The sequence below is a fragment of the Marmota flaviventris genome, chromosome 2 (genome assembly GCF_047511675.1).
Source record: "Marmota flaviventris isolate mMarFla1 chromosome 2, mMarFla1.hap1, whole genome shotgun sequence".
Taxonomy (NCBI): Eukaryota; Metazoa; Chordata; class Mammalia; order Rodentia; family Sciuridae; genus Marmota; species Marmota flaviventris.
This window is the reverse complement of record NC_092499.1, coordinates 160,437,161-160,460,784: the sequence shown is the minus strand read 5'-3', so window position 1 is coordinate 160,460,784 and position 23,624 is coordinate 160,437,161. Positions and strand designations below refer to the sequence as shown.

The following is a 23,624-nucleotide window of genomic DNA, read 5'->3' as shown; positions in this document are numbered from 1 at the left end:
AGCAGGCTGTGCTTCTTGCTGAAAATTTGAACAATATTTTCTCTAACTTCAGTAAGGGATAAAAATCAGTATTCATCAATTAGAAAAAATGTTCCTGTGAAGTCAAGGATTCAGTGTGTTGCAGCAGAGTTTATCTGAAAAGGTTTTTCCCCAGGCCTGGTTATTCTCCTATACTGAAAAAGTATGAGAAAAGTTGGACATGTTTTCTTGTTATAGAGAAAACCCAAGTCAAACTCAAGTCTCACCTACTATATGCACATAACACGAAGCATTGCAATGAACCTACAGTGTGTGTGGGTTTGTCCCCGTCAACAAGCAAGCAATGAGTTCTGCAGTGGACACCAGCTGGGGATCTCTAATTTAATTCAGTCCTGACTCTTCCTATTTGGACACAATGTCATATCACACAAGACTGGCCCCTACCCACTTTAGAAGACACAAGCCCCAAGTTGTTTTATCCAGGCACATGAGTGACTGGCTGTAAATTTGGCTTCCCACAAACTCCTCCTTGGGTTCTATTAATTTGTTCAATCAGCTCACATAGAACTCAAGGAAACACATTTACCAGTTTCTTGTGAAGGGTATTATAAAGGATACAGGTGAAGGGGTGCATAAGGAGAGGTGTGAGGGAAGGGACATGAAGCTTCCATCCTCTCTGGTACACACTTTCTAGGAACCTGCATGTGTTTGGCTATCTGGAAACTATCTGAACCCTGTCCTTTTAGGTGGTTATGACAACTGTTACATAAGTATGATTGAAGTATGGCTAACCATGTAGAAATGTAATTGGGCAAAAAGAATATCATTTAATACTAGTTGTCTGGGGAAACCTAGGATAGCTTGTTCGTATTTTTCTTGGCCTTTCTGTGCACATTCCATTCTCCTGGGTAAGAGGTAGGCCTTTTGATTTATCAGACAAGATAGGTCATAGAATTTGTTTATGGCCAGTTCTAAGACAGAAAAGTTGGTGGTTAGAGTTTCTGGGATTTGCCTTGGGGAAGAGAAATTCTATTTATATAACTTGCATTGAGGAGGAAGTTAGGCTGGGAATCAGGGACAAAAACCCAAGGTATCTATGTCAGTATATATACATAGATATCTCTATATGTCTGTAGTAGATAAATATACTTATGTATATATTTATCATAATATCATAATAATCTGTTTAAACTGCTAGGATTGTTGAATAAAGGATACTCTCTTTAAAAAAAAACTTTTTGTTTGAAATAATTATGGATTTACAGAAATTATAAATGTGCTGGGAGTACAGAGAGGTCTCTCCATACTCTTCATCTAGCTCTTCCCCGGGGCAGCATCTTACATAAACATAGTACAATGTCAGTACCAGGAAATGGACTTTGGCACAGTACAGTTAACTGTAGTGCAGACCTTATTTACCTGTACTTTTTTTTTTTTCTTTTGTATGTGAATAGGTATAATTCTAAGAGATTTTTCATCTCTATAGGTTTGTGTAATTGCTATAGTAATCAAGATATATTAGTATTCTTAAGGATTCTTAGTTTAATATTTTAGAAACTTTTTTTCCCCCCTAAATACAAATTAAACTTGCTGTTCTTTATTTAAGTGAGTTAGTACCTTTACAGACGTGGGTATTTTTTTCTCCTTTGTAAACATCCAGGGAGCATCTGGATGGCTTTCAGTCTTACTAATGTTCACTTTTTTCTTTTTTCCTAGAGGCCACATGGTGATGGGAGATTCTTTCAACACTTCTCTCTTCAAGCAGACATTCCAAAGAATCTTTAGTAAAGATTTTAATGGAGATTTCAGAATGGCATTTGGTGCTAGTTTAGAAGTAAAGGTATGTATGATAGCCTTTTAAAATGTTAATGGAATTAGAGTGTTACTTTTTTTTTTTTTTTGGTACTAGGGATTGAACTCAGGTGTGCTCTACCCCTGAGCTACATCCCTAGCCCTATTTGTTTTTAAAATATTTATTTTTTAGTTGTTGTTGAACACAATACCTTTATTTTTTATTATTATTTTTTGATATTTATTTTTTAGTTGTAGTTAGACACAATATCTTTATTTCACTCATTTATTTATTTTTTTATGTGGTGCTGAGGATTGAACCCAGGGTCTCGTGCATGCAAGATGAGTGCTCTACTGCTGAGCCACAACCCCAGCCCCAATACCTTTATTTTTTTTAATTTTTTTTCTGTGGTGCTAAGGATCGAACCCAGGGCCTCACACATGCTAGGCGAGCGCTCTACTGTTGAGCCACAACCCCAGCCCCTATTTATTTATTTTTTAAGAATTAAAAAAAATAGATTTTATTTATTTATTTATTTATTTATTTTTATGCGATTCTGAGGATTGAACCCAGTGCCTCACACATGCTTGACAAACACTCTATACTGAACCACAACCCCAGCCTCCTAGCCCTTCTTATTTTTTATTTTGAGATAGGATCTCACTAAGTTGTCCAGACTGGCCTTGAACTTGCGATCCTACTGCCTCAACTTCCCAAGTAGTTGGGAATATAGGCACATGTCACTGCACCCAGCTAGAATGTTGCTACTTGTTTAGTAGTCAGACTTCTGGCAACTTCAACTGGACACAGGCATATACAGGCCAATTAAAATAATCTCTACAAAATTTGCTGTCATCAGGCTGGGGTTGTGGCTCAGCGATAGAGCGTTTGCCTAGTGCAAGCGAGGCCCTGGGTTCCATGCTCAGCACCACATAAAAATAAATAAATAAAATAAAGGTATTTGTCAACTACAACTAAAGAATAAATATTAAAAAAAATTTGCTATCATAACATATATCATTCACCTATCTCTTTTCTCCTGGAGGAGGACCTATGTATTGGTTAGCATTCTAAACAATGAGTTTTTGGTTCCTCTGTAGGCCCTCCTTCACCTTGCTTTAGGACAGTTGAAATTGGGAGGTGGATAATGGGGTGAGTGTTCTAAGCAGCATTGTGACCTCAGCATAGCAGCCACACAGTAGTCACTGTCCACCCATCCATCAGTATGGGTTACTGCATTCCATAAGCAGTTTATAGTAGTACTTGCCTAAAGAATTATCAGAGTGCTCTAAAACAGCCAGCACTGTGAGTTTTGGTTTGTTTTCCCACATAGGGACTCATCGCCAGAGACAGTTGACTCTGAGTCATTGAGGAAACAATAAAAAGGTCCATTAGAAACTATGGAGAGTTGGAGGTGATCATTAAATCATCTAGGTTAGCCTTTAAACAACATTCTCATGTGTTTGAGATTTTTTGTTGTTAAAGAGAAATGGGTGATTTTTTGTTTTGTTTGTTTTTTTGGTATCAGGGATTGAACCCAAAGGCACTTTACCATTGAGCCATATCCCAGCCCTTTTTATATTTTATTTTGCGACAAATTTTACTAAGTTGTGGAGGCTGGCCTGGAATTTGTGATCCTCCTATACCAGCCTCCTGAGTTGCTAGGATTACTGATATGAGCCACCACACCCAGCAGAAATGGATGTTTTTGAAATGAGTTCAGCTTAAAAAATCTAAGCAAGTTGGCCTTGTGTGGGCTTCATGAATTAAGTATTTTTAAAGCAACACAAAACAGTATGTTCACTGGTTAGAAATACATAAATATCAGACATAGCTTTCCTATGTTCATATATGAATACATGACCAGTGAAACTCATATAAAACCACTCATATCATATCATATAAAACCACAAGAATGGTATCCTAATTAGAATGTTATACTCCATGTATATATATGTCAAAATATACTCTACTGTCATATATATCTAAAAAGAACAAATTTTAAAAGTTAGAAAATAAAAATAAAACATGCCCACACCAAAAAATATGTAAATAATTGTGACCATATATGGGATTGGAAAAGAATGTAGTTTGTTGGTAGAATTGTTATCTTCTAGGTATATAATTTTAAAGTTTGAAAAGTGAACTGAGAGAGTTGAAAATGCTGTATCATCTTCATACAGCACCTACAGGCAGATTTTTTTAAAATTTTAATTAATTCAAGTGGCCCTGGAAAAGTTAGTAGGGGAGCAGTTGGATGCTTTAATCCATGTGGGATTTTCTTTTGGTGGAATGACATTGCTATATTTGCCTGTTGTGAGAGCAGGATGGATCTTAGTGATTTTAACATTTACTCTGTTGTGAATTTATTTTAGACATCTCGGGAACTGAAGATTGCTGGTGCCATTGGTCCATGTGTATCTCTGAATGTGAAAGGACCGTGTGTGTCAGAAAATGTAAGGAAACTCCTCCATCACCCTCATCTGCCCTGGAGATAACTCATTAGATGAGTCTGAGCACAATGGTCTTGTATTGTCACCTATGGTGGGGGGAAAAGGGCTAACCCTCATTGATGGCAACTCTGAGAGATGGTGTTAGAGAGAAAGAAACTGACAGGTCACAGAGGTTAGAGTCTTGCTCAGAATTAGAGCTGACATGTAGAAGCTAGATCCCAGGTCCCCCTGACTCCATAACCCATGCATGAGTGACTGTTGAGGAGCCACAGGCTTCCCCTACAGTACAAGGCAACCATTCAGCAGAATCCTTCAGGGATTCTATATGCTTGCTGTCCTTAGAGTTGATATCTTTGCTTCACTCTCAGCTAATAATGGGCCTTCCTATAACAGAGACTGCCATGAATTGGTTAGGCAGCAGATGATACTGTTACATATACAGACATTATTTTCTCTAGTAATAATTTGTGAGTGTATGTAAACCAATTCAGTCATCACTTGAGAGAGTGGCTTTGCTGATGACCCACATCCTCTTATTATATATACTTCAGCTACCAAAAAGCAAAGCTTTTGGTCTGATGCAGCATGGTCCCAGGTGAGGATGACATAGTCATGTCCTTCCCTCATGGTCATCTTTAATGGGAGGGTGGACTGTAGAGCCAATTGAGTTCAGGGCATCACTACCTCTCAGTAATTGTGTAGCCCTGGCAAAATACTCAGTTGCTCTGTAATTCAATATCTTTATCTGGCAAATGGGACAATAACAATGCCTACCTCACAGCCTTGTTAGGAGGAATAAATAAGGTAGATCAGGTAAAGCAGTTGGGACAGAGCCTGACATACTGGAGGCCTACTTGAGATGTTCTGTTTCACAGTATCATCTTTGTCTTCATCAGAACAAACATTCACAAGTTACTACACAGATTAAACTTTTGTCAAGCTTGGCAGAGGAAAGACAGTTTGAGTGAACATTCCTGTAGTTCCCTGGGTGGGGCAGATTGCTGCCCAAAAGCCCATCTGAAGAGTTACTCATTAACCCCGAGTGCCAAAGGACTTGTATTCCTATTTTCTGGCAGGGCTTTGGAAAGGCTGCCTATACCAGAGTATTTTCCATAGACTTAAAATATGACTGGCGAAGTCTTTGAGAAGTAGGTTAAGAAGACATTTTTATGAAGTAGTACAATTAGCTGTTCCAATAGAGTTCAGCCCTGAAAGTTTTGATTGGCGGTGCAGATACAAAGAGAAAGATCTAATTTTCAAGCATACAGAGAAGTTTTAAGGAAGAATTTCTGTTCATCATTGTCAGTTGTTAACAGTTTGCCATAATTTTGCTGTGTCCTCTTTTCTTGCCACATTTGCCTTATCTTTTTGATTAGCGTTTCCTTGACATAGTAGCTTCACTAACCTTTTTTTTTTTTTTAAATAACATTGGGGATTAAACCCAGGGACACTCTACCCTTGTGCTACACATCTACCCCTTTTAAAAAGTTTTTATTTTGAGGCAGAGTTTTGCTAAGTTTCTGAGGCTGGCCTCAAATTTGGGATTGTTTTTTTCTGAGCCTCCTCAATTGTGGGATTACAGGCATGCACCACTGTGTCCAGCTATACTTAGTGTTTAAAAAAATCTAGAATAGTCTTCATCTTTTTGTTCATTTGTGTATATTCTTTGCCTTTTTTTTTTTTTTTAAACATGAGATTGATTTATTGAAGTGATAGTGCCGAGGTCTTCTCTAATAGGATGTCTCACATTCTTGATATGTCTGATGGTTTCCTTGAAGGAGTAAGTATCTGTGTTGTTTCTTTTCTCTGTATTTCTTGAGAAGCAAAAGTTTTTAAAGGTGTGATTAAATTCAGTTTGCAAACAGCTTAATGGTTTTAGCTGTTGATTATCTTCACTTGAATCAAATTATTTCACTAGAAATTATAAAATGATGGTTTTCTAATTCTATTTTTGTACTTTTTCCAATAAAGTCATTTAAATGCTTAAGTAAGGCATTTGTATTTTAGAGAGAAATTGTTATTCTGGGGCACTGGAGAGTTGTACCATTGCTGAGTCCTGTGCCTAGAGAAGGAGCTAGTGAAGAAAGAAGGGAAGACCCATAAGCTCCTTCTTGGCCATTTTTGCTGGGTTTTGCCCTTCACCTTCCAGTGGATGTGAAATCCCTGCTTCTTTTAGAGAATACCTTTAAAGTGGAAGCTGAACACCCAAAATCCGTCCATCTCACAGTCTTGCATAAGAGGTGCTGACAAAACAGAGTGCCCTCCCTGCTCTCTATCTTAGAACTGCTGTGCAATTTCACTTAAGAATCTTTCCTCTCCACTCAAACTGTCACCTCCCTGAAATCGCTGGTTCTGTGGCCAGGTATGGAGGGCCCTGGCATGGCTCCACACCAGACAGATGTCAGTTGTACACTCAGCTGACAGTGTGCAGTGTGGGTGGAGTCGAGTAACATAGATGACTCTATTAATGTCTAAGCATGGTACTTTCTAAGCACAGCATTCTGCATCCAGATAAGGTGTGGTGCCAGCTCCTCTATGATGATAGAATGTATATTTCAGGGTCTGGTAATTTCATTTGATGTTTCTAGGTGTTTTTTTATATTTGTGTTGTTTTCTTGTAGATATTTTTATTAAAACAATGTCAAATTCATGTTTAAGTGAACCTCATATTTATCACTGGCAGCCATTCAACGAATCAGTAAAAAGCAGCCTTCACACCATTATGATTTCCTTTGTTTCCTCACTGACAATTTATATATAGCTTTTGCCAAAAAAAAAAAAAAAAAAAGTATTTTACAGCTAAAGTTCTGCCACTAATATTGATGGTTGTCAGAAGTATATAGAACTTTCAAAAAAAGCCAGGTGCAGTGGTGTAATCCTGTAATTTCAGCTGCTTGGAAGACTAAGGTGGAAGGATCATGAGTTTACTAAAGAGAGGTGCTAAGTAACTCAGTGAGACCCTGTCTCTAAAAAAATTCAAAATAGGGCTGGGGATGTGGTAGAGTGGTCAAGTGCCCCTGAGTTCAATCCCTGGTACCAAAAAAAAAAAAAATTGTTTTTTTCAAAAATAAGTAGATAATTCTAATATATGTGATGTAATGAAATTGTTTAGAGTGCCAATCTAAAAAGCTTAAAAGCTTTAAAAATTTTAAAGTGCTTTGAAAATAAATGTTAAGGATTTTTCTGGTCTATAATATAAATTTTTACCTCAGAGTTCATGTTCTAAGTGTCCTGATCTGTTCATCAGCATTTTTCTTTAACAGTTAACCATAGAGTTGGGTTTTTGTGTTTTAAATTCTTCTCATCTGTAGGAGCTTGGTGTTGGTGGCACGAGTCAGTGGAAAATCTGTGGTCTGGATCCTACATCTACGCTTGGCATCTACTTTGAAGTTGTCAATCAGGTGGGTTGGATACAAGCCACTATTCCTTGATTACTTTCTCCATAAACAAGTACTGCCTTTATATTGTTTTAGGCCTTATGCTAGTATGGTATAATCTTTTAATTTTCTATCCAGGGCTTAGTCAGATTCAGACAGCAAGTTAATTTTATCACTCTATTGTTGAACTGATAGGTCATTTTACCAGCCATTACTCTTCATTGTAATGTTAGAGAATTTCTCCAATATTTTATTAAGAAAAATTGCAAACATGGAGAAATTGAAAAAAAATTTATAGTGAATACCCACATATCTACCAGGTAGATCTGTAATTAAGATTTTACTATAGTTGCTTTGTTGTATGTATATCTATCTTACTTTTTATGCATTTCAGAGCAACTTACAATCATAGTTGTATCTCTTCCTAAACATTTCAGCATATATATTGATAACTGGGATTCAATTTTGTTTTGTTTTTTCCCCCAGTGCTGGGAATTGAACCCAAGGCCTTGCATGCATGCTAAACATGTGCTCTACCCCTAAGCTATAGCCCCAGACCAAGGAGTAATGAATGTGGTTCTTCTTCTTTTTTTTCTTTTGAGGTAAAAGTTATGTACAGTGAAATGAATGTGCAGGTCCAAAATGTACTATTTAGAATGCATCAAGATCCTCACCATGTTAGCTGTCAATTGTAGAGGAGCACAGTGGACCCTGACTGAGTCATGCCTATGACAGTAACCAAGTGTGTGGCCTCTCAACTTGCAGCACAATGCCCCGATCCCCCAAGGAGGCAGAGGTGCCATCCAGTTTGTCACGCAGTATCAGCACTCCAGTACCCAGAAGCGCATCCGTGTGACCACCATTGCCCGAAAGTGAGCCACCCTGTTTTTTTTCTGTTGAATCACTGGTTAATGGTTTTTCTGTGAATAGATAGTTTAGCATTTATGAGTTTTTCTTTCTGATTCCATTGAATGGTTCAGAAGAAGAGGATTCATTCTTGGCTAGCCCTTTTGGGTCTTTGAGCACTTGCCTAGGGTAATCAGTTTTCAGTAAGAATGTAGTTCATTGGAAATTATCTAATATGATTTTGTTTATTAGCTAAGTCATAAATACATACTTCTTATTAAAGATTTAAGCAGAATATAAGTGTATTTATGTGGTTCCATATCCATAGATTCAGCCAACCTCAATGGGAAATATTTTTAAAAAATCTGTACTGAACATGTACAGACTTTTTTTATCATTCCCTAAACAATGCAGTATCAACAACTATTTACATACCATTTTTATTGTGTTACATATTGTAAGTAATCTAAAAATGATTTAAAGTATGCCAGGCACGGTGGCACATGCTTATAATCCCAGTGTCTTGAGAGGCTGAGGCAGGAGGACCACAAGTTCAAAGGCCAGCCTCAGCAACTTAGCAAGACCCTAAGCAAGTTGCAAACCTATCTCAAAATAAAAAATAAAAGGGCTGGAGATGTGGCTCAGTGGTTAAGCACCTCTGGGTTCAATCCCTGGTAGTAATAATAGTAGTAGTAATAGTAGTAGTAATAATACTAATAATAAATGGAAGAATGTACATAAATTATTGCAGTTTTATATAAGAAACTTGAGCATCCATGAATTTTGATAAATGAGGGGGAGCTTAGTACCATTCTCCAATGGATCCAAGAGATGACTATATGTTTGTGGGTCTTTCCATTTATTTTCCCCAGAGGTGCTGTTACTGGTTTAACTTCACAATCCCATTTCTGTGAAATTATATATCATATATGTTTGTATGTATTTGCAGGCCTATCTCTGACTTATTTTAATGGTTACATGGTTTGGATAGGATACATCATTCCTCAATTTTTTTTTTCAGGGGTGGGTACCAGGGATTGAACTCAGGGGCACTCGACCACTGAGCCACATCCCCAATCCTATGTTATATTTTATTTAGAGATAGGGTCTCACTGAGTTGCTTTAGCGCCTTACTTTTGCTGAGGCTGGCTTTGAACTCGTGATCCTTCTGCCTTAGCACCCTGAGCTGCTGGGATTATTAGTGTGCGCCACCATGAGTTGGGTGCTCATCATTCCTCTATTAAAAAGACATTTCAAGTCCTGCCTTCTCACAGTGATGCATTTATATTTTTAGGTCTTTGCACACACAGGTATTTCTTTCCAGCCCTTCAGACAATAAAATTTTGGATACTTCAGAACTATTCTCTTAAGTGGCCAATTTGTGTTCTCCCCAGTAGTCTAAGAAGAATGCCCTGTTGCCTCATTTATAATGGATATTATCAATTTTAAAAAATATGTATTTTTAGTTGTAGATAGAAACAGTTTATTTTATTTTTTTATGTGGTGCTGAGGATCGAACCCAGTGCCTCATGTGTACTAGGCAGGTGCTCTACCACTGAGCCACAACCCCAGCCCCGATATTACCATTTTTAAAAATATTTTTCAGTTGTTGGACACAATATCTTTATTTTTATTTATTTATTTATCTAATGTAGTGCTAAGGATTGAATCCAGGGTCTCATGCGTGAAAGACAAGCACTCTACCACTGAGCTACAACCCCAGCCTGATATTACCAATTTTTAACATGCAAATATAAAGCAATAACCTACTTTCTTCCCCCACCCCATTATCAATGAGTTAAATGCTTCTTTTTTCTATAATTTTTCTTTTGAATTTATAGCCTTCAGAGGTCACATGAAGGTTATTGAGAATATGTTAAACTCCAGTGATCTCTTAGTGAAAGTGCAGTTCAAATCTCTGTTGTCTTAGATGAAGATACAGGATCGTGTTTATCCAAATGGAGATCTGGCCTTCTGATCATTCCTGAATGTATGTGTGGCACTAACTCTGAAACTGTCAGTTGGGCAGATGCACAGAGTCAGCTCAGGCACATAGAAGCTGCATTTGACCAGGAGGCTGCAGCAGTTTTGATGGCACGGCTTGGAGTGTTCCGGGCAGAATCAGAGGAGGGGCCCGATGTGCTCCGATGGTTGGACCGACAACTCATCCGACTGGTAAAGTGGGAATAATGGCATTAGATTCAGTCTTTTTCTCTGCTCCACTTTTGAGAAAATTGTCTTTTAACCCTATTATTTTATATAATTAATCAGCAAGAATTTATCAGTAACTTACTTTATGCCAAACACTTGATTATTTTGAGATTAATATGAAAGAAGTATTCACTGCACATTTCTCCCTCAAGACTGACACTGTAGTGGGACGAAACAACATGCACAGAACATTTGGAGAGTGATGCAAATCTGTGCATGTTAAGAGTTGAATTAGATAAGTCATTTTGTGAATGTTATGGTCCTGTATTTTCCAGATCTGGAAGGTGGTTTTTGGAAACAGGGACCTAAGCACACTGGGTTTAGGGAAATGCCTCATATTGTTAGTCTGGGTCTAAGAGGAGGGAGATCACACAATAATAAAGGGAAGGTTTTATATGAAGAATTATTAAAACAGGGGAGTAGGTTAAGGAGAGGTTAGCTACTAAGAAGCAAAGAGAACTGGCAGATATAAGGCACAGACATGACTTCTAGTGCTGAGGTAGAGCACCCTCTCCCCCGCCAAGGCTGGTCCAGATTGTGGCTGTGGTTCAATGACTCTTTTATAGCAGAGAACTTGCCATGGTGCTGTGTCAGAGGGACTTGCTAGAAACAGTCTAGAATTTGACAAAATTTATCATCCGGGTACTAGAGAAGGCTATTCACAGAGAAGTATCTCAGCAGAGGTACATGGGATGCTGGAGTATCTACTGGCTATGTGTACTCTAGGATCTCAGCACTGGAAAGGCCACAGAGATATAGGGATCTGGTGCTAAGGCAGCTGCCACATGACCACACTGGTACTCAGCAAGTAACACTTTGACTCCTCATCCTCTTCTGGCAAAGCTGATGAACATCATGCCAACTGGCAAAGTAGTTAAAGGGCCCATATTCATTTCACAGCAGGCAGAAGGAGTAAATTTGGAGCCACAAGGCAGTTAATTGATAATTGGCCTACTACATATTCTTACTTTCTCAGAGATTCACAGCATATATTTGTGATTTAAAGCTTAGGGAAGAAACCTATTTAATTTTGTTTAGTCCTCTATTTGCCCTTGCCATCTCATGGAATCATTTATCAGGGAGTATTAATACTTCAAACAAAACTTGAAAATTGTTCCTCTAGATTTCAAAGGGAGGATAGATGATCAGACAGCCCAAGGGGTTGGCAAAGGCTACATGTGGGAATTGAGCCTTGAATCAAATCTTTTTATAAAGAGTAGGATAATAGGAGAGAAGGCAAGACATGGCAGGTGGATCCAGCCTGTGGGAGGTAGCTGTACCTTTCAGCTTATGCTGGAGACATTGGAGAAACCACCGTCAAAGGAGGGTGAAGGTACACCGTGACTGCAGAAAACCAAGAACTAACCTCTGAGCAGTCCATTGTTAGGAGGAGAAAGAAACAAGGAGCCTATAAAGAAGACAGGGAAGACTTGTTGGAGAAACATAGGAAAGTGGTATTTTAGCAACTGAAAGAATATTTCAAGAAGTTTGGGAAACTGACTTATATCAGCTCAAGAAGATCAGAATTATGAGAAGACATGAAACTTATTAGAAAGAAGGTAATTGTTAGAGAAGGGGTTTCTTTAACTGGTGGACAGCCTAGTTCTCTAGTGGCTGAGGAAGTATGTGATCAGAAATTAAGCCAGGAAGAGTAAACAATGTGGTTTTGAAACCTGTCATTGAAAGAAGGGAAAACTGAATTGTAGTATGAGAGAATGCCAGGGTGTGTCTGTAATTGCTGGTTTATAGTCTTCAGGGTTTTCACATGGAACAGGCACCTGAGAGAGCTCTTCTAGCCCCTTGGTGGTCAGATGCACCTTGGGCCAGCATTACTTGAGAGCTGGCTAGGCATTACAGAATCTCTAGCTCCTCCTGAAAAAAGCATTTTAACAAGAGCTCTGGTGATTTCTCTGCTCTTACTCTGAGAAGTGCTGGTCTAGAACACAAGAAAATGGCAGACGTAAGGTTGTAACATAGCTTATAGTATTGAAATTTTTTTTCAGGTGACACTAAGATTTTTCTCTTTTCTTTTTTTCTTTTTAAATTTTCTTTCTCTAGTGTCAGAAGTTTGGACAGTATAACAAAGAAGACCCCACTTCTTTTAGGTTATCAGATTCCTTTTCTCTATATCCTCAGGTAAGAAATATATATTTTTAGGGGATGGGGATGGAGCACAACGATAGAGCACTTTTCTGGCATGCACAGGGCCCTAGATTCCATCCCCAGCGTTGCAAAAGAAAAAGAAAAAATAAATAAAAAATAATTATAGAACAAAAAGTTATGATTGAAATAAATCTGTCATTGGGGTAAAGTGAAGACTTTTTATGTTTTGAGACTCAACTGTAGTAATAAAGGTTATTCTACTTTTATGAACCCTTTTCCTATCTATAAATGAGGAAATAGAACTTGCGCAGTGGGTGACTATAGGGTAGGGGTGACATGAACTGAGGCCAGTCAGGTATTAAATATCTAGCATGGTGTCAGGCACCTACAGCACTTTATAAATGTGAGCCTGCTGGCAGTGGGGAGCCTGGGACTTTCAGGAGCCTATGTCTGGAATGGCTGAGGCCTTGAGGTATTGTGGGAAGAGTCCTGGACAGGCCAGTCAGGGTGGAACTCTAACACTGGCCCTGCTGCTGCTTATCTTCGTTGAAATCAGAAACCACTGTGGGTTTTTGTTTCCTCATCTTTAGAAGGGAGGAGGTGATCTGGAGAACTGGTTTGCAATCTCTTTAAAGCCCGAGGACTTTCCCTCAAAGGCCAGTGTGTAAAGCAGACAGACTGGTGCTGCTCTGTCCTCATGTACCACCCACCTGCTGAGTCACATCAGAGCCTCTGACCCCAAAGCCCCAAAGATTCACTAAGAATCTGAAGAGCACAGTTTAGAAACCAGCAGTTCAGATGGTTTCTAAGATTCCTTATGTCAAGGCATTCTAGGATAGGGGTTGGTTGAGAGTCTAGTCTCTGGAGCCAAGTGACCTGCGTTATAGTCCAGCTCTGCCACTCAGATGTGAGGTGACATTGGGCAACTTGCTTACCCCTCTGTACCTCAGTTTCCTTACCTGTAAACTAAGGATGGCAAGAGAACCCACATGGGCTTATTGGAAGGACTAAGTCATTCTTGGGGCTGGAGTTGTAGCTCAACAGTAGAGTGCTTGCCTCGTATGTGTGAGGTACCAGGTTTAATTCCCAACACCACATATAAGTAAGCAAATAAAATAAAGGTCCATCAACAACTAAAAAAAAAAATTTTTTTTAAAACCATTTCTTTAAAAAAAAATAATTCTTTTCAAGTCCTTTGTGCCTGGTACATAAGATGCCTTAAATGTCAGCCAACATTATTTAGGAACCTATGGTTTAGTATATGGTGAGTTAGAAACTTAATACTTCTAAAGGCAGCTCCTTTTCATGTTCTAGCAACTCTTCAGAGTGAGCTAACCATCTGCTGTGCTCTCTCTAATTCTTAGGATAAAGAACATACATTTCCAATGTCATCTCTTGTGCCCTTCTCCCCTGTACTTAACCTCACTCCAACTAACCAGTCTATCCTGAGCTCTCATCTACCATTCCTGTACACGGACTCCCCTTCTCCATCCCTCCTCATACCCGACTCTGGTCTCCTCATGCGTGTCTTGCAAGGTATATCCTCAGGCCTTATAGCTTTGGGAAGTCTCTTGCTGGACTCCCTTCCCCAAGCCCATTTTCTTGTACCCTGGCTCATAATTCAAAAGCTCCATTTGTGTCTTCCTCACTGGATTTAATTTCTTTGAGAGAAAATTACATCACAACCCAGGAACTCTGGGAAAAAAACGATGCTTTGCTCTCCCATTTTATATGGAAGCTTTGAAATATCCAGAAATGCTTAAAAAAAAGGGGTGGGGAAGAACAAGACAATAAACTTCCTTGCCGGGCCTGATGGTACACATCCGTAGTCCCAGTGGTGTGGGAGGTTGAGGCAGGAGGATCACAAATTTGAAGCCAGCCTCAGCAATTTATCAAGGCCCTCAGCAATTTAGTGAGACCCTGTCTCAAAATAAAAAGGGCTGGAAATATGGCTCAGTGGTTAAAAGGCCCTGAGTTTAATCTCTGGGACCAAACATAAATAAACAAATAAATGAAATTTTCTAACTGGGGGCAGTGGTGCACACCTATAATCCCAAGTGGCTCAGGAGGCTGAGGCAGGAGGATCACAAGTTCAAAGCCAGCCTCAGCAACTTAGTGAGATCATCTGGAGATAAAAAATAAAAAGGGCTGGGGATATGGCTCTATGATTAAGTGCCCAAAGGGTTTAATACCTAGTACCAAAACAAAACAAACAACAACAAAAAAACTTTCTTAAAAATTTTTAATCATGGTAAAAAACACATAACAGAATGTACCTTCTTATGTTTTAAGAGTACAATGTGTAATATTAAGTACATTAACATTGTTGTGCAGCAGATCTCTAGAATTTCTCATCTTGAAAAACTAAAACTCTACACCTGTTAAACAACTCCTCCTTTCCCTTTCCCTTATCCCCTGGTGTCACCTGCTTCTTTCTTTGTGAACCCAGAGGCCTTCTATTTGAATCTGGGTTCTCCTGTTTCACAAACCTTAGGTGGATCCACTTTGTGTATCCAAGGTTATAACTATGTACATTCGTCTTTTTTTTTCCTTGGTAAATGCAGTTCATGTTCCATCTTAGAAGATCTCCATTTCTTCAAGTTTTTAACAACAGTCCTGATGAGTCATCCTACTATAGACACCACTTTGCCAGGCAGGATCTGACCCAGTCCCTCATCATGATCCAGCCCATTCTCTACTCCTACTCATTCCACGGGCCACCAGAGGTAAGGTTGGATGTGCAAGCTCTTCTTTATTTTTAATGTAACGAAAGTATTTTTAAATTAAAATAAAAATCATAATAAAAATATTTTGTAGTAAACTTTTTAAGACTGTATAAAATGCTGTTTTTCATGTAGGCAACTCCATTTCCATCTCAACTACAGCTCAAATAGATTTGAGAGAAACATTGGATTCATTAAATAGATTTCTAGCACAAAACTGAGAAAGTTTAAAATGATTTCTGGTTTCTAGATCTCAAGATATCGCTAAATTCTCTTCCCAATTGATAAAGGATTGTTTGGATCCTCTCTCTGTGAAGTTGAGACTTACAACCACCGAGTTAGAAACCAGAAAGTGGTGGAAAACATTTGTAAACAGCTTTCTTCACTGTTCAGCAAAGCTCTGGGTGTGGGATTAGAGTGGTTGCCATGTAGGGAAGAAGGAAGACCAATAACATATCTCCTTTTTTCCTTAGCCAGTTCTCTTGGATAGCAGCAGCATTCTGGCGGACAGAATTTTGCTGATGGATACTTTCTTCCAAATTGTCATTTATCTTGGTGAGGTAAGATGGTATTATTAGTTTCTTTCCTGACTTATTTTTGTTTTCTTGCTATTTATTTGGGTTTTTTTTTTTTTTTTTAATGGCATTTGAAACAAGAATTTGAGCTTAGAGCCTAGTGTAGTGGCACATGCCTGTAATATCAGTGACTTGGGAAGCTAAAGCAGGAGGATTGCAAGTTTGAGGTCAGCTTCAGCAACTTGGGGAGGACCTGTCTCAAAATAAAAAGGTTTGGGGATGTAGCTCATTGGTAAAGCACTCTTGTGTTTAATCTCTAGAAAGTGGCACCCCTTCCACTGCCACCTCCCCTCACCATACAAAATTGGTCTTAGAAAACACACAATTTAATATAATGAATATCATGACTTTATTCTAAATGAGACAAAATCTTTTTTCAGGTCTGTGGGATATTTGTACATTTTGTGTGTTTAATATATTTGTTAGTAAATCTCAGGTATCTTTTAAATCACTGTAATTGATTACTTTGTGAAGTAAATTTTAGGCAAGACCAGTTTATTCTTTAGTAAACTTTTTATGCAAACTACTGTCCTTTCAGTGTTATATTAGAGTTATGTTTGGGGCTATACTTTTTCTTGGATGAAATAACATAAAAAAACATTACTCTGGATCTATGGATCCTTTAATTGGCTGTGTATGGCTTCCAGGGCAGTATCCATTTCTTAAAGCTTCAAGAGAAAGAAGTGGATTCCCAAGGGGAATGGTTCTTCTGAATTATTTATATCTTTATGGGAGAAAAATCCTTTTATTGAGTATCATATTCAGTAATGATGAATTTTCTCTTGTTCATTATTTACATTCAGTAAATTGCTTAGGCACTTGATTTGACTTCCTAGAGTCTCAATATTAGAAGTGATTTCGAATGTCTTGAGAAGATAATGTTTTAGAATTAACCTAGGAAATATTAGTTTTCTAATACTAGTCAATATTTTTTATCTTGAAATTTTTTTCAGCATGTTAACACCCACTCTGCCTGCCACTTGATCAGCTAACTGCTCTTACTAACAGTATAACCTCATTTGGCTTCAGCTCACCCCTTATAGATATTTAATGCAGTCCCCAGTCTTATTTATTCATATATTTGTTAAGCACCTTCTGTGTTCAAGTTAGGGCTTCTAAAGACAAAATCAATAATATTGTTTTTGTTCTCCCAAATCCCTAAGTCTACTGGTTTTGGGGGTTCTTATGAACTCTTGGACCCAAGTGAGCTTGTAGGCATTTCTTCCAGGTCACCAGTCAGTAAAAAAAATTAAGACTTGGGGAATGGTAATTGACAATTTTGAGAAGACCAGGAGAGCAGGCTGTGAAAGGAGCCATCTAAAGAGGGTCCTCTGGTGTCATATTTATAGTTCTGTTGCTAAAACTCATTGAACACTTGCTATATCTTTTCTCTTTTCCTCTCCATTTTTTTCTTTCTTTGTATCCCTAAAATAACAGGAGAAAGAACTCCAGTTTACCTATAAGATACACAGATTAGTTAAGTATTTCTTGGGTTGGCTGTAGCTCAGTGGCAGAGCGCTTGCCTAGCATGTGTAAAGCACTGGGTTTGATTCTTGGCATCACTTAAAAATAAAATGAAATAAAGGCATGTGGTACATCTGTAACTACAAAAAAGTTTAAATAAAAATAATAATAAGTATTTCTTGATTTCCTGTGTATATAAGATATTTCTGAGGACTACAGAAAAGGGAATAAAGTACAAAGTATTTAGCTCCATAGGGAGACAAATAACCTATATTTTCCATAGTTTATTATATTGCCTTCTCTTCATTGCCTAATTAACACTGATACTTTCTTACAGCTTTTATCCCCCTGCCAAGAGTCTCTTAACTCAGGGCCCAGGAGGAGCAAGGGATGGGGATGGGTGAGACCCACCCAATCTATATGACAGAGGAAGGGTATAATGTGTGTATGCTGTTAGGAAAAGAGATGGGGGCACAGATTCTTTGTAGGCAGCCAGCCTATGAAGAATGAAGAAATTACTGTTTAGACTGGGCTTTGTTAACTAGTTAGTTAGAAAGGAAAGACGAGGTGTAACTGGTGACTGGGAGAACTACATAGGTGGTGCCTTGTATGCACCCTGTTTACCAGCTCCTATTTCTCCTCCTCCTAGCCAGCTCTGCTTTACTTCCCTCAGAAACTTCTCATTTTTAACGCAAGACTTCACTGGGAACATGTTCTGGATGGTGGGAGTGGTAGCATGTCTGAACATTGATCAGGGCTGACATTATAATGTTTTCATACAGTTTTTGTTGTTTGTTTGCTTTTTTGTTTTTTAACATAGACCATAGCCCAGTGGCAGAAAGCTGGCTACCAAGACATGCCTGAGTACGAAAATTTCAAGCACCTTTTGCAGGCACCATTGGATGATGCTCAAGAAATTCTGCAAGCCCGCTTCCCAATGCCACGTTACATCAACACGGAGCATGGTGGTAGTCAAGTGAGTGAACCGAGTTTTAGCTCTAACAATCTGTCAGTTTTATGATCTGTTTTTATGGCTATAAAACCAGACACGGCTCTCCCTTTCCCTAGTCTCAGGGGAAATAGGATTACAATTCTTCCCCATTTTAGGCAGATTTAGCTGTCCTTGAGTACACACCTGCCATAGGAATTAAGTAATCCAGACTTTGGGGCTAGTACCAGAAGATCTCAGAAATGACTATCTCCCAAATTAACAAGTGAGTTACAACTCCAACAGAGAACATGTGGGATGTAGCCTTTGAATCACCTCTTTAAAAGCCCCCTGTTCCTGCTGGTGGGCAGAATCACAGCCTTTGGGCAGCAGTCCCCTGTGTTTCTCTTTGCTAGAAAAACAATAAAACTTTCTTTTTCCTCAAAAACAAAAACAATAACAACAACAAAATAGTAATACTATTTTATGTGGTGACATAAATTGACATACAGGTAATCTTCCAACTATGACTACTTTTTAAAGGTATGTGCTGATATCAAAAGCATAGGATTACCAGTGTTTTTAGGATCCTTCATGAGTGGGGAACCATTGGGCTTAAGCTAAACAAATAGGTTCTCATACAATAAAAAATGTCTAATTTAACCAAAAAAGTATTGAAAAAAATTTATCTTACTTTTTTCTATTACACTAATATTAATGTTACTTTTTAAAAAATCTTTAAATGGTATTTTTTGTTTGTTTTCATAGGCTCGATTTCTTCTGTCCAAAGTGAACCCTTCTCAGACACACAATAACCTATATGCTTGGGGACAGGTAAGAAATTGTCAGGTGTTTGTGGAATAGACCATGCTCCTTCTTAAAAACCATGTTTTAAAGTCAGAAAAATTCGCATCCTTTTATTTCAGAGACAGAATAACTTGGGTATTTTGCTAAGGGAAAAAACAAAGAAACCCTCAATTGATATAGTTGTGATGGGAGTGGGGAGCTGCCTATGTGGGTCTCCTTCCATAGTCCACAGTATCCATGTGTCAGGGTCAGCCAGGGCCAGAACACAGCACTGTGGCTCCAGCTGGCTTTCCCCATACACATGGCAGTCCTCTCCCAAGACCACAGGGCAACTCCTGCTCACCATTGGTTGGTTCTGCCTTCTCTTCACTTTTCATCCCTCTTCCTCCTTTGTCTAGTTTTCCCAGCATTTGTCTCTCACATATGACTTCTAAAATTCTATTTTCTTATAACCTTTTTAAAACTTATTTTTGATATAACTGTAAATTTATATGCAGTTGTTAAAAAAAATACAGAGAGCTTCCATATACCTTTACTCATTTTTCCTCTGATGGTAAAATCCTGCAAACCAGTAATTCAGTGTCAGAGTAGGATATCAATATAGTCAAGATGTAAATTTCCATCACCACAGGATCTGTCATAACTGCCTTTTTATAGTCACACTCATTTCCCTCCTGCTTCCGTCTCTTCTTTAACACCTGGCAACTGCTAACCTGTTCACCATTTCTATAATTTTGTCACCAACAATGTTAAAAATATGAAGTCACGCAGCATGTAACCTTTTGAATTGGCTTTTTTCCCTAGCATAATTATCTAGAGGTTCATCCAAGTTGTTACATGTAACAATTTGTTCCTTTTTACCTGCCAAATTTTAATTCACAGTAAGTATGAATGTGTCCCAGTTTATTTAGTCTTCATTCATGAAGGGCAGCTGCTAACACAGGTTTTTTTTGTTTTGTTTTGTTTTTTGTAGTGCTGGGGGTTGAACCTAAGGCCTAATAAACTCTACCATGAAGCTGCATCCCCAGTCCTTTTTTATTTTGAGGGTCTTGCTAAGTAAAGTAGCCCAGGCTGGCCTTGAAATTATGATCCTTCTGCCTCAACCTCCTGAGCTGCAGTTACAAGTGTGTGCCACCATGCCTGGCCCAGATTTTTTTTTTTTAACATAAATCTTTATTTATTTGAGAGTAATGCTCAGGAGTACATATATTAGGTCATATGGTGGTTACAGATTTAGTTTTTAAAGAAACTGCCAATTTTTTCCAGAGTACCTATATTATTTTATATCCCTACTAGCAATATATTAGTGATCCAGTCTCTCTGCATTCTTGCCAATATTTAGTGTTATCATTATTTTTATTTTGGCTATTCTCATGGGTGTCCAATGACATATTGTGATTTTAATTTACATTTTCCTAATGACTAATGATATTGAACATCTTTTCATGTTCATTCAACAAAGGTAGGTTCTTTACTAGCTATGTATCTTCTTCAAAGAAATCTCTTGTATTTTTTTTCCATAGCCACGTTGGACTATTTGCTTTTTTTCTCCCCTCCTCCACAATTCCCCCAGTATTGGGAATTGAACCCAGGACCCTGTATATGCTGGGCAAGTGCTCTACAACAGAGCTACATCCAAATCTTCTGATGTTTTCTATAGAAAATGTCCAAGGTTTGCAGCTGGGGATGTGGCTCAAGCGGTAGCGCGCTCTCCTGGCATGCGTGCGGCCCGGGTTCGATCCTCAGCACCACATACAAAGATGTTGTGTCCGCCGAGAACTAAAAAATAAATAAATAAATAAACATCTCTCTCTCTCTCTCTCTCTCTTTAAAAAAAAAAAAAAGAAAGAAAATGTCCAAGGTTTTAAGTTGTATTTAGTGGGAGGAATAGGAAAAAATTACATTATCAACTCCTATTTCCCAGAACTGGAAGTTCTCTTATAACATTTTGATCATGTTTACATTTTTCTAATTGTAATAGTACAGTTTCATTTTAGAAAATTTGAATATTTAGAAAAAACAAGTAAAATAAAATTACCTATAGTTAGTATTTCTAGCTTCTTTCTAGGTAATATAATTTTGTTTGTGTATATATATTCATATATATAAGTATAATTTATAATTATATATTGTATCTACTATGTATATTATATATTGTATTTGTATTTGATTAATACAATTATACTTATATATAAAATATATGTATATTATCTGTCTTTACAAATCAAGTTTTCTATCCAGTTCTTTTCACAGTGTTAATTAAATCATAAGTTTTTTCCGATATTACAAATATCTATCTGTCAGTGGAGATGCTGACTTACTCATCTGTGATGAGCACACCATTCTCAAGCTCCTGTTGTAAGCAGAGCACTGAAGAGCAGGGCTCTAGCTATGCTGGCAGAGTAGTGGGGCACAAAGGAGAAGAGTATGTGGGCCTCAGGGAGCTCATATCTGGTGGGAACTCGAGCTCTCAGAGAGAGGGTAAAATAGAAAGGCTTATGCTCAAAACTGTGTCTTCAATGCACAGAGGTTGTGGCCTAGTCTCAGTGAACCAGGGAAGGCTTTTGTGATGAAATTATGCTTCAGTTGAAAGTAGTTAGCAAGGCAGAGAATAGGAGTGATGTAGAACAAAGGGAAGACCTGTGAAAAGGTATTTTAAAACTTGTGAATTCTCACCAGCTTTTCAGGTATCTGTCAGTAAGCCTTTATCATTAAATTTCAGGAGACTGGAGCACCCATCCTTACTGATGATGTCAGCCTGCAGGTGTTCATGGATCATTTGAAGAAATTGGCTGTCTCCAGTGCCTGTTAAGCTAAAGATGTGACCAGAAAATTGAAGAAAACACTGTCAAATCATGGTCACAATTGTTTATAAATGCTTAATAACATTCCTTTCACTTTTCTAGCAGATTTTAACAAATAATCAAAGGAAGTTTTGTATGTAAGTCTTCAGATAATAATTTATTTGTATTCTTTATTTGTGTCCCTCTTCCTGTACCATGAAATTGTGAAGTCATAAATGTTTTGGTACTTGAAGATGTTTCTGTGCTTTTTGTATCCTAAATTTTGGGGGGTCTGTATAAAATCAGAGGTGATGTATTTTGGCAGCTTGTTCAAATGAAATCTTAAATGATCATAGAAGAAATAAATCTGGAGCCATTAGCTAAAATTTTAACAAATTTGATTTCCTGAGGTCTCTGTGTGTGTGTGTGTGTGTGTGTGTGTGTGTGTGAACTCCCTTAAGACGTGTTTTCTGAACTTAATTCTTACTTACTGCCCAGAAGTTGAGATCTATGGAAAGTATGAAATGTGTGAATTCTGTTGAGGCAGTGTGGAGGGGTGCTACCCTGATTCACAAGTAACTTCCATGTCAGGAGTCCAGCCCAGGTAGACATCAGGAATGACTAATGGGAAGCAGAGTATGATGGTGAACATCTATAAGCTCAGTGATGTAGGAGACTAAGACAGGAAAATCACAAGTTCCAGGCCAGCCTGGATAATTTAGGTGACTCCATATCAAAATAAATTTTTTTTTAAATGTAGCTCAGTGGCAGAGTGCTTGCCAAGCATGCACAAGGTCCTGGGTTTAGTTCCCAGTAATGAGGGGCGAAAAAAGAAAGCATAAGTGGCTATAACAGTGAATACACAATCTTAGGTATCAAGTAAAATAACTTGAACAGGTACTGTTTTTTTAATCAAAGTAATACATATGTATGGTCAAAACACTTTATCCTAAAGAACTTATAACAAGTAACAATTTCCTTCACTCCCTAAACCTAAACCTACTCTTCTGACAATTTCAGACCTTCTCTTTGCTTATATTTTTTTTGTTGGTATATTCATGTTTAGCAGGTTATCTTTCCTATTTTCATAGAATGAGAGTATTAAGACCTTTGTCTCTACCCTCCAGTTTTGGTTAGCTATACCTTTATTTTTATATTATCAAGATTGATAAAATCTGTATTTTGGCCTATAACCATAATTTTGTTTTTGTCTCTAAGTTGATTGTGAAAGCTAATAAAGAACATTTACACAGTGTGATGATGTAAATATTGTTCATGTCCAATTGAGGGGGTGGTAATACATTTTTTTCTCCAGAGGTTTGTTGTCCCAGTCAGTCCCCATGCCACTAAAAGAAACATTCCAAATGATAAAATCATAGGCACTTATGTGTTCATCATGCCACATGCTGGCTTGCTTTTCTTTTGGTTTATGATTTCCTAGACTTGTTTCCCTTGGAATTTCTCATTTTGGATTGCTTTTTGAGAGTTTTTTTTTTTTTTTTCCTTATCTGATTACTGAAAAATTCTAGCTAACTCTATTGAATTAGTCCGTTTTTTTTTCTTTAGAGGTTTGCAGATGTCCA

General features: G+C 37.9%; 1 protein-coding gene across 2 annotated transcripts in view; it reads left to right on the top strand.

Moving 5' to 3' along the window:
- The window catches only part of Sec23b (SEC23 homolog B, COPII coat complex component), a 37,555-nt gene extending 14,247 nt beyond the window's left edge, over positions 1-23,308 (top strand). For both annotated transcript variants that reach the window (XM_027920317.2, XM_027920326.2), the window contains exons 10-20: positions 1,696-1,819; positions 4,147-4,227; positions 7,536-7,625; positions 8,367-8,473; positions 10,469-10,622; positions 12,717-12,794; positions 15,326-15,487; positions 15,958-16,044; positions 18,344-18,499; positions 19,220-19,285; positions 21,981-23,308. In XM_027920317.2, coding sequence (XP_027776118.2) covers positions 1,696-1,819; positions 4,147-4,227; positions 7,536-7,625; positions 8,367-8,473; positions 10,469-10,622; positions 12,717-12,794; positions 15,326-15,487; positions 15,958-16,044; positions 18,344-18,499; positions 19,220-19,285; positions 21,981-22,070 — 1,195 coding nt within the window. In that variant the 3' untranslated portion in view covers positions 22,071-23,308. The remainder of the gene's footprint in view (positions 1-1,695; positions 1,820-4,146; positions 4,228-7,535; positions 7,626-8,366; positions 8,474-10,468; positions 10,623-12,716; positions 12,795-15,325; positions 15,488-15,957; positions 16,045-18,343; positions 18,500-19,219; positions 19,286-21,980) is intronic.
- The last annotated feature ends 316 nt before the right edge of the window (positions 23,309-23,624 follow it).